The 12,491-nt window shown below is 37.1% G+C and overlaps 1 protein-coding gene across 1 annotated transcript in view; it reads left to right on the top strand.

Annotated features, from left to right (window-relative positions):
- The first annotated feature begins 248 nt into the window (after positions 1–248).
- Positions 249–12,491, top strand: part of Grm7 (glutamate metabotropic receptor 7) — a 353,565-nt gene continuing 341,322 nt past the window's right edge. The window contains exon 1 of the mRNA XM_028788687.1: positions 249–324. Coding sequence (XP_028644520.1) covers positions 249–324 — 76 coding nt within the window. The remainder of the gene's footprint in view (positions 325–12,491) is intronic.

Here is a 12,491-nt window from a genome sequence, read left to right as displayed (position 1 = left end):
ATCATTGTGAAGAGACAATGGGCTCCGCATTGTGATATGAGAGTGAGCTACTATGAAGAGACAGTAGAACCTTTTGATGAGACAGTAATTGCAGACCGTTTAAGTGGGATAATTAAACTTGTTACTCAGGATAGGGTATTGGACTATTGTGAGAACATATTGAATCTCTGAGAAAAGCTATGAAAGATTGTGATAAGTAAGTGAAAAATTATGATGGAAAAATTGATCATGGTGATATTGATAGGACAATGGACATTTGTGCTGAGACGGTGGTTGAATGTAATGGGACAGTAAAGCTTTGTGATATGACAGGAGACCATAGTGGTGAGACTATTAATTAATGGTAAGGAAATGAATTATTTTGATGGAAGTGTTGATCATTGTTATGCAAAATAAATAATTTGGATGGAAGTGTGGGCCACTCTGATACAAAAATGGAACACTGTGAATATTTCATCATTATGAAAAATAGGAGAATATTTTGGTGCAACAGTGGACCATTGTGGTGGGATAGTGGATCCTTGTTTGAGACAGTGGAACCTTTGGATGAAGCAGTGAACCATTGTTATTGAACAATGAGAATTATGATGAAACTATGGGCCACAGTTTTGGGAAATGGGTCATTATTTTGGGGAGGTGGACCCTTATGATGAGACAGTGGACAAATGTGATGGTAGTGTGAACCATTTTTCTTGGGAATAGGAAGATATAGGAACATTGTGAAGGGACATTAGAATTTTATGATAGGACTGTGGCCTATTGTGATAAAATAGTGGAATTTTATATGGGGATGGTAGAATACTGAAATAGGTGATAGTGTATTGAACCTTAATTAGTACACCATGGAGTACTGATGGTGCAGTGGAGTTTTGTGATTAGGGAGTTAATCATTATGAAAGAAGTCAACCATTGTGATAGGAGATAGTATACGGAACCATTATTGTGGGAAAGTAGAACATGGTGACGGGACTGAATCAATCTTATGGAACAATCTTATGGATAATTGTGAATGCTAGTGAAATTTTTTATGGGACAGTAGGCTATTGTGTTGAGAGAGTGGGCCATTGTAGTGAGATAGTGGATTACTGTGTTGGGAGACTGGACCATTGTGATAGGAGAGTGGATTAACCTGAAGGAGCATTTGACAAATGTGTTGGAACAGATGGTCATTGTGATGGAAGAATCATTATAATGAGCAAGTTTACCACTGTGATTAGACAACAATTGTGAGAAATAGGAGAATATTTTATTTATATTAATAATATTAATATTATGGAGAAAGAATCTTTGTATTGGGACCATTGTTATCATTTCACAGTTAATACTCGTGAAGAGATTGTCCATTGTTTGAACAGTTGGGCATTGTAATGGGAGAGTCAATCTTTGTTGTGGGCAGTGGTTATGCTCTAAGTGATTGAAAAGGAAAAGTGGACAGTTGTGACTGGATAATGGACCATTTTTGTGGGAAGTGGACCATTATAAGAGTGAAAAGAACAATAGAACACAGTCAAGAGAGAGGAGAACCTTGTGATGGTATAGTAAATCTTTGTTAAGAGCCTGTGGACCATTGTGATTTGACAATAGATAATTAGGATAAGGGATGGAATAATAGAGTATTGTGATAGGACACTCTCATTGTGATCAAACAGTGGAGCTGTACACAAAGAGACAGGGTGTTATGATTGGACAATGAACTGTGGTTATTGGATAATGAAATGTGTTTACCTATTGGACCAATGTGATGGGATGGCTGGCAATTGTGGTAGAGTACTGAAGCATTGTGACAGGGGATATAACATTTATGTCTAACTATAACTATCATAATATAACTACTTATGAGACAGTCGAGCATTGTGATAGAACAATGGATCATTATGACGGGATAGTAGATCACTACTGTGGGATAGTGTATCAATGTGAAAAGGAAAAGTGAAGTCAACTACTGTGGTGAGACAGAAAAAAAGATAGGGTAAAAATTCATGAATATGGGAGAGCTAAACATTTGGAATGGACAGTAGACCACTGTTATTGTAAAACAAACATTATGAAAGGACTGTGAGCCATTGTTTTGGGACAATGTATCTTTGTGATAGGAAGATGGACAGTGGAAAACTGTAATAATATAATGAAAGACTTTTTGTTAATAATAGGTGATTAGAACATTGTGATGAGACAACAAAATATTATGATGGAATAGTGAGGCCATTTTGACAGAATAATAGAATATTATGTTGGAACAGTGAAATGTTGTATAGGATATAGGACATGAGATTATATATAATGGAACCTTGGAGTACTGTGATAGAGTAGATCTTTGTGATGGGATGGTGAATTGATGTTATGAGAGAATAGACCATCATAACAGGACATAGGATACTGGAACATTATTAAAGACATATAAGATTAAATATTTTGATGGGAGAGTAAACATTGTGATGGGACAGTAGATCATGATGTTGGAACAACAAATCGTTTTAATGGGAGAGTGAATAACTGTGACAGTAGACAATAGTAAAAGGACAATGAACCATGAAGTGGACGGAACCATGGACAGTGGGCCAATATGATGAGATAGTGGATCATTGTAATGGAAGAATGCATCATTGTAATTCGAATGTATATAATTGTGATACAACAGTGGATCCTTCAGAAAGAATAGCTGACCATTGCCTTGGGATAGCAGCTCATTGTAATGGGAGATAAGATCATTGTAATAAGAGTCAGCCACTGTGGTTAGATAGAAAATCAATGTGGTAGAACAGTGAACCATCATGATGGAACTGTGAACCATTCTGATTAGACAGTGAATTATTGTAAAGAATCAGTGGACCATTGTGATTGGACAATGGAGCATTGTCATGTGACAATGAACCATTCTGAAGAAAAAGTGGACCATTATGATGAGATACTGGGCTACTGTTATGCGACAGAAAATTTTTGTGGTGGGATAGTAGGCTTTTATAATGGAACAGTTCACCATTGTGATGAAAGAATAGATCAGTGTTATGGGACTGTGCACCATTGTGATAGAACAATGTATCAACATCATGCAGAAACAGGTGATCATTGCTTTGGAATGACTGGTCATTGCTATGGGAGAGAGGATCAATGATAATGGTCATTATCATCGTAGAAATATTAAATAGTGAATTAAATAGTGAATTAATATGATACAACAGTGGACCATTGTGACAGGAGAATGGATCTTTGACTTAAGGCAGCAGACCAATGTTATTGAATAGTTGATCACTTTGAAGGAGCAGTGGACAATAGTCCATTAAATAAGAGATGACCATTTTGAAAGCAGTGTGAAACATTTTAAGAGAGAATAGAAAAATTGCCCACATTAAAGTTGTGATGAAACAATGAATCATTATTAAGAATCTGTGGGTCATTGTGGTTGGACAGTGGACCACTGTGGTAGGGGAGAGGATAATGTCCAATTATTGTAGGACAGTGGTAGGAAAGTGAATCATTGTGATAGAGCAGTGAATCATGCAATAACAGTAGAACAGTAGAACATAGTTAAAAGATAACAGACAAATGTGATGGGGATAGGACAGTAAACAATTGTGATAAGTGTGTAGCCCATTGGGATAGGACAATGCTCCATTGACATTGGTCAGTGAATGAGTTTGATACAATAGTGAATTATTGTGATTGAGCAGTAGACCAATGTAATAGATTATTCTAACTATTGGACTGTGTTGGGATAGTGGATCACTCTGATTAAACAATGAATGATTATTAAGGAACAGTGTGATAGGGAAGTGGGTCAAAGTTATTCTATTAAGGCCCACTTTGGTGGGACAGTGAATTAATTTGAGAGAGAATAAGACAATTGACACTGCCATGTGGAAAATTGTGATGTGAACATGAATCTTTGTTATGCAAACATGGGCTATTGAGACAGGACAATTGACCATTATTATAGGGGACAGGACATTAGAAATTTATAATTTTCTAATAACAATGGATCTTTGAGATGGAACAGTGAAACACTGTGATAGGCAATTTAATCATTCTGATAGGACAATGATCTAGTGTGGAATAGCAAATAGGAAAGTGGTCAATTGTGATGTAACAATGGATTGTTGTAGTTGGACAATGTATCTCTGTGATGAGTCATTGAATTACTGTGATGAAACTGAGGAATGTAATAATGAGACAGTGAATCACTGTTATAGGACAGTAGAACTTTTGGTGGTGTACTGGGCCATTGTTTTTAGAAACTGAGATGGGATGTGAGCCATTGTTTTGGAACAGTGGATCATAGTGATCATAAGTTGGAGTCCTGGATTACATAGTAGACATGAGTGATGGTACACTGTGCTTAGATAGAAAGAATGAGGATAGTGGATTGTTATGAAGGGGCAGCAAATAATTGTGATGGGACAGTGTATCATGAGAGGATAGTGGAAAGTTTTGTTGGAACAGTGGATCATTGTGATGGGGATAGGACATTGGGATGTAATTACTGGACTTTGGTACATTGCCGTGGTATAGTTGACATTGTGATGAGATAATAAATTATTTTGATGGGACAGAGGACAACTGTGATAGAGGATGAGATATAGGATAATTATTATCAGACATTGGAGCACCGTGTTGAGTAAATCATTTTTGTGGAAGAATGGATAACTGTGATTTCACAGTGAACGATTATGGGACTGAAACATTTCGATGAGATTAATCATATTGATGGAAGGGGCGGACCATTGTGGTAGGACAAGACTTTCAGATTGAAATGTGTATCATTGTGATAGGAGAGTGAATCACTGTCATGTCACACTGAACCATTGTGATGTGAATGTGGACCATTGTGGAAAGTATATGACAATTAACCACTGTGATATTGTTATTGGACAGTTACCCATTTTGATGGGAAATTAGATTACTGTTATCAGATAATATACCATTTTGTAAGCGATATGATATTGGAACATCATAAATAGACAAGTGACCATTTTATTAGGAGTGGACCATTGAGATGAGTGACTGAATAAACATGAGAGTGAATAGAATGATAGATCATTGCGATGTGACATGACTCATGGTTATGGGACAGTTGACATTTGTGATAGGAGAGTTGACTATTTTAAGGGGCAGTGGACCATTGTGATGTAAAACAGAAAGTAACATTTTTATGACACTTTGATTGAATCATGTTGTATTCTAAGAGTATAGTCAAGTATGCCAAGAATACGTATGATTTTGTGATGGTACAGAGCATCATTGTAATGTGATATCTGATTGTTATGATAGGAAAGACAATTTATCATTGTAATATTATTGTGGAAGATTATGTTTAGACAGAGGGAATCATCCTGAGACAGTGGAACATTTTATTGGGATAATAAATTCTCACAATGTAAGAATATATCACTCTTATTAGGTACAGTGGCACATTCAGGGAGTAGTTTGACATTGCAATGGGACTGTGACCACCTATGATGGAACAATAAAACATTTGATTGTATTTTTGGCCTTTACAGTGGGACAGAGTATCATTGTGGTGAGACAGTGGGCCATTGTGATTGGAGAACAGGTCATTGTTATACGAGATATAACCACTGTGTTGTGTAGTTGCCCATTAAGATGAGACAGTGTAATATTGTCATGAAACCTGGAACAGAGCCATTTTGATGGGAGAGAAACATTGTGATGCTATAGTAAAAAATTGTGATGGTACTGTAAAGTATTGAAATATGAGACACAATCATTGCAATGGCACAGCAGATTATTATATAACAGAGAAGCATTACAATATGGAAAGGGGCTACTGTGACAGTTCAACAGCAGTGAATGTTGGATCACTGTGATGGCCAGTTGAATATTGTGATGAGACAGTGAACTATTATGTTGGAACAGGTAAACAATGCATTAGAGCAGCATTTCATGGTGGAGGCATAGCAGGGCATTGCTAAATGACAGTAGAACATCGTGACATATTAGTATACCATGGTAATGACAATATTAATTTTTATAATATGAACATTGGAAGTCTTCATCTCTTTAGGGTCTTCAATTTCTCTTGTGAGTGTGTTAGTTTTCATTATAGAAGTCTTTAATTTTTGGTTATGTCCAAGCTATTTTTCAGCAACTATAATGGAGATTGATTCCTGAACTGTTTTTTATTGGTATATATAATTACTCCTGGCTTTTGAATTTTGATTTGGTATTCTGCCACTGAGCTGAAAGCATTCATTAGTTCCAAAAGTTTCCTGATAAATTCTTCAGATTCTCTTAGGTAGAGATTTGTACTATCTATAAATTCTAATACCTTGACATTTTCCTTCGCTATTTGAATTCTTTTATTCATTTCTTCTATCTCTTTATGCTATGACTAAAAGTACTTGGTTGAACAAGAATGGTAAATGTTGTCACCCTTTTTGTTCCTGATTTCTGTAGAAATACTTTGAGCATTTAGTTATTTAGTATAATGCTGACTACAAAAATGTTACAGATAGTCAGTTCAGTAATGTTGATTTGATTCTTAGTTCCTTCAGGACTCTTATCATGAAAGAATGGTGCACTTTATCAAAACACTATATCAGCATCTATGGAGATCATATGATCTCTGTCCTTATGTCCACTTATATGATGCATTACACTTATCAGTTTGTGTATGACCCCTGCATTTGTGGAAAGAAACCAAGTTGATCATGGTGAATGATTGCCTTATATGCTTCTGTGTTTAGTTAGAATTTTTTTTTTGATGATTTTTTTTATTGGATGTTTTATTTACATTTCATATGTTGTCCCCTTACCCCATCCCCCACCCACCCAGGAACCCCCAATCCCCTCACCCCTCCTCCTTCTTCTCTGTGGATGTAACCTCTATCTACCCCCCCCACTCCCACCTCCCCACCCTCAAAATTCCCACCCCCTGGGGCATCCAGCCTTCATGCGGTGAAGGTTCTCTTCTTCCACCTGTGCCCAGCAGGGCCCTCCACTCTTACATATTCAACTGAAGCGCTGGATCCCTCCCTAAGTGCTCCCAGGCTGGTGGTTTAGACCCTGGGAGCTGTGGTTGGTTGGTATTGTTGCTCTCCTCATGGTGCCACAAATCCTTTCAGCTCTCCTTCAGTCTTCACTCTAACTCCTCTATTGAGAACCCCATGATCAGTTCAATGGCTAGTTGTGAGCATCTGCCTCTGAGTATGTCAGACTCTTGAAGACCTCTGAGGAGATATCCATATCAGGCTCTTATCAGCATGCACTTCCTGACTCCGACATCAGCCTCTACCTTTGGTGATTGCACATGGGATAGATACTCAGGTGGAGTGGTCTTGAAACGGCCCCTCCTTCAGTTTCTGTCCCTCACTTTGTCTCCATATTTGCTCCCTTGAGTAATTTGTTGCTCCTTCTAAGAAGGACCGAATCACCCCCACTTGGTCTTCCTTCTTTATGGGCTTCATGTGGCCTGTGAGTTGTATCTTGGGCATTTCAAGGTTCTGGGCTAATATCCAATAATCAGTGAGTGAATACCATGTGTGTTCTTTTGTGATTGGCTTACCTCACTCGGGATGATAATTTCTAGTTCCATCCATTTACCTAGGAACCTCTCGAATTCATTGTTTTTAATAGCTGAGTAATACTCCATTGTGTAAATATACCACATTTTTTGAATGCATTCCTCAGTTGAAGGACATCTGGGTTCTTTTTATTGAGAATTTTTGCATCTATAGTCATCAGAAAGTTTGGCCTATGGATTCCCTTCTTCTTCACTTCTCTTCACTGGCGTTTTATCTGGTTTTGGCATTAGCCAATGCTGAACTTGCAACATGAATTTGGTAGTGTTTCTTCATTTTCTATTGTTTGGAACAATTTGAAACACATTGATGTTAGTCCTTCAGAGTTCTTTTAAAATTTATAGCTCACATGAATACTTTCACCTAGGAGGTGCTTATAAAATTACTATTTCAATGTTAGTGATTAATAAGGAATATCATAAACTTTATATTTTTCTTGCTTACTTTTGGTAGGTTTGAAATTTTCTAAAAATTCCTCAATTTCTTTTCTTTTTTAAAAAATATGCTTTTATTGGTTATTATATTTATTTACATTTCAAATGCTGTCCCCCTTCCCAATCTCCCCTCCTCAAACCCCTATCACATCCCACTCCGCTTTGCCTGTAAAAGAGTGCTCCCACACCCACACTCACTCCTGCCTCACTGCTCTAGCATCCCCCTACACTGGGTCATCAAGCCACCACAGGAACAAGGGACTCTCCTCTCATTGATGGCAAACAAGGCAGTCCTCTTTTACATATGTAGCTAGAGCCATTATTCTTCTTAAGATTTTCTGATATAGTAGTATATGTTTTAATCTTTATCATTATAGTTTTCTGAACTACTTTAGTATCTGGTTATATGACACACATTTCATTTCTATGTCTTAATTTTGCTAATTACTTCATTTTATTAATCTTGTTTATCCTTTCAAGTAGCAAACTCTTTGTTTCATTGGTTCTTCATATTTTTCAATTTTATTTTGCAAATTATTGCCATGATCATATTTCTTCTTCCAATATACTGTTGGAGTTTACTTGGCTTTCAATGCTCTAAGGTATATTATTAAGCTATTTATTTGAGATACTTAAAGCTGTGATCTTCCATCTTAGGATTTTTTCTGCTTTATCTTATGGGCTTTGGTATATTTTGTTTAAATTATTATTCAATTCCAGGAATTTTTAAATATTCTTTTTAATGTCATCAATGATTCCTTCTGTACTTAGTAATATGTTTGACAGTGTCAATGAGTTTGTATTTATTTTTTCTTAACTCTTACTGTTGTGTTCTTTTATGACACTGTTTTTGAATATACTACAAACTATTGTTTCAGATTTCCTATATTTGCAAAATGGCTTGTGTTCTAATATACAATCTATTTTAGAGCAAACAGGCTGCTATGAAGAATAATGTACTATAAAAATTTGTGTCCCAGAGTTTTTTGGGTGAAGTGTTCTATAGATGCCTTTAAAGTCCATTTGATATATGTTGTTATTTATTCAAGATGTTTCTCTGTTGATATTTTAACTGGGATGATCTGCCCCTTGGTCACAGTAAGATAGTAAATTCATGGCCTATCTCAATTAGAGTTTGTATTGCTATGCTAAAACAACATGACCAAAAGCAACTTAGGGAGAAATGTGTCTAAAGGGAAGAAAGAGTAGGAACTCAAGATAGGAAACTAGAAGCAGGACATTTAACAGAGACCATGGGGAAATCTTGCTTACTGACTTGCTCCTCCTGGCTTGTTCAGTTTAGTTTCTTATAGTATCTAAGACCATACTTATTCAAGGGTGATATAATCCACAATGAAGTTGTACACACCTACATGATTTACTAGCTAATAAAATGCACCATAGACTTGTATACAGGCCGATCTTGCAGACACATTTAGTAAATTCATACTTTTTTTCTCCTAGCTTGTCGCAAACTGACAGAAAACTAGCCAACACATCTGTTACTATTATGTTTAAACAGTGTTTATTCATGTAGTAGTATGTTCATCATGACATTGGGTACACTTGTATGAAATATGTATATGTTTAGAATTGTAAGGTTTTCTGGACATTGCAAAGTATACTGCTCTTTCAAAGCATTTTAGATAAGTTCACAGCACCCTCATCAGGCAGTTCACCATGCTCTGTCTGAGAGATCTGATACTTTTTGCCTCCATGAACACAGTAGTAATTTACACACACACACACACACACACACACACACACACCTATACATACATAAATACATACATACATAAAACTAAGTAAAATATATTTTAAAATTATTAAATGTATAAATAACCCAGAGTCCATTAAATTGCTTTAAGGTTTATCATAAACTATTATTTTTAATTTTACTTTACTTTTGGAAAAGTATATGTGTGCTCTTGTCTGGTTTTTGTTTTTCCTGTAGTCTTTTAATTTCTGAGTTTAAAAATAAATATTTTCAATTAATTAGGAAATTTAAAATGTCTTAATGTTTTAGATTATTTTATTTTTATATGTATGAGAGTTTTTGTCTTCGTGTATGTGTACTATGTATGTTTCAAAAGCCCATGGGGGTCAGAAACGTAGGTTGGATACCCTGGAACTGGAGCTACTAATGGGGTAAACTATCATGTTTTATTTAGAATCTGGATCTGGATCCTCTGCAAGGGCAGCATGTGCTCTTAATCACTGAGCCATCTCACCATCACCCAAATTAAGAAATCCTTAATTATTTTTCTATTGAACATCAATATCAATAATAAGTGTTGATATGATGTGTCCCTAGACCCGTTTCTCTTATTCACATGCTGCAGAGGCCTGAATGCTGTGTTTAGGTCACAAAAAATTAAAAAATTGAACATCCCTTCAGAAAGATCCAGATCCTGAAATGTGAACTAAAACTGTCTATTAAGCACAAGTGGGTATGATACCACTCCTCCTTTGCCTTCATGATCCCCTCCCTGTATAGAACAAGCTATGTATATCAGTATTAGTACTAGCACCTCTGTATTTTGGTGTTAGAAAGACTAAAACCAGAGCTCCCCTTTCCTTTTCTATACTTTAGTTGAGTGATTGCAGAAAAAAAAATAGAGACCATTGTAAAATTAATTTATTCAGAGTATCTGAAATTCAACAGTAGATAAATTATGTTAAAATTTTCAAAGTCTTTAAGTTACTATTAGAAACCTGGTGTAATGATCTGTACATGGCAATAACTTGACCAAACATGAGCAACATTCTATCTAACACCCTTCCCCAAAAAACAATTAAGCACTCAGATACCATCTACTTTAGATCACTTGCTGAACTATACTCTCTAAATCTGTAAAGATGGAAGTCAATAAGGAATGAGTATTTAAAAATTAGGCTGATAGATTTCAGTAAAATGGGAAAGTATGAGAGGGTAGCCACTCCCTGTTTCTCTCCACTTTGGTGCATCAAAACTGGAGGATTAGGCATATCCTCTCCCACTGAGGTCATACTAGCCCTGTGTTATGTATGTGTCAGAGCCCTTGAACCAGCCTATGTATGCTCTTTGATTGGTGGCTCAGTCTCCGGGAGCTCCTAGGGTTAGTTGACACTGTTGGTCTTCTTGCTGGGTTGCCATCTCCTGGAGGGACTTTAATCCTTCCCCTAACTCTTCCACAGGGGTCTCAACTTCTGACCAATGTTTGTCTGTGTGTTTCTGCTTCTGTCTCAGTCAGCTGCTGGATAGAACTTCTCAGAGGGCTGCTATGCTGGGATCCTGTCTGCAAGCACAACATAGCATCATTAATAGTGTGAGGAATTAGTGCCTACTCATGGGATGGGTCTCAAAATGGGACAGTCACTGGTTGGCCATTCCTTCAGTTTCTATTTCACCATTATCCCTTGTTGTGTGCATTTTTACCCTACCATGCCTAAGCTCCAGGATCAGGCCTCACTACCAGCCACCTTTCCTTGAATCAAACGATAAAAGACACACACAGTTGTTCATTTTCAACTTGCCTTATTGGCACAATTGCTGGGAGCTACTATCTCCTACCTGGAAAAACGTGCCCTTATCTTTACTCTTAGCTCCAAACCTCCCACCTATCCTAAACTTTAGTGGCTAGTGCCATCTAGCCCCTGCTAACCCTGACAATCTGACTGTAGGAGCAGTCTGTGTGGCCACTCCATTTTGAGATCTTACAATCCTTTCATTTCTTTTAAGCAGGTCCACTTTTTGGTCAAAAGTTTTGTGGATGGGTTTCAGTCCCCATTCCTCCACTGAGGGTCCTGTCTGGGTACTGGAGGTGTTCTTTTCAGGTTCCATATTCCAACTATTAGGCATTTCTGCTAAGGTCACTTGCATTGACTCCTGCGAGCTTCTCTCATCCTAGATATCTGGGAATTCTTAGAGATACCCCTAACCCTGATCACTGGCAACTGAATATTTCCATTCATTCTTCTAGCCCCCGGGACTCTCTTCTGCATCTTCCCATGCCTGATCCTGTTCCCCTATCCCCCTACTCATCCCATCACTCACCCAGGTCCCTCTGCATTCCATGACTATTCTGTTCTCTCTTCTAAGTGGGATTCAAGCAAGCATCCTCATTACAGCCTTCTTTCATGTTCAACTTATTTACTTTGTGGGGTGTATAATGGGTATAGGGAGAACATACGATCTAGCTACCCTCTCAGAGACAAAGGTGATAGAAGATAGAGAATAAACTCTTCAGTTGAGGACTGGGAGGCAGGCAATATTTGGAATATAAATAAATACATAAATAATTTTTAAAAGTGAAAATATAATACTATGTAGCACAGTGTAGTGGGAGCTTCTGCAAACTGATACCAGTTTTGAATGTCATGCAGTGGAAAACTGTAGCATGCCACTCAGAGACTAACCCTGCTTACAAAGTCTGATCTAGAAGAGGAAAGAAAGAAAGAAAGAAAGAAAGAAAGAAAGAAAGAAAGAAAGAAAGAAAGAGGGAGGGAGAGAGGGAGAGAGGGAGAGAGGGAGGAAGGGAGG

This window comes from Grammomys surdaster, unplaced genomic scaffold (assembly GCF_004785775.1).
Source record: "Grammomys surdaster isolate TR1022 unplaced genomic scaffold, NIH_TR_1.0 125756, whole genome shotgun sequence".
In the NCBI taxonomy this organism is placed as follows: Eukaryota; Metazoa; Chordata; class Mammalia; order Rodentia; family Muridae; genus Grammomys; species Grammomys surdaster.
The sequence above is the reverse complement of the archived record's forward strand: the minus strand, read 5'-3'. Positions and strand labels throughout refer to the sequence as shown.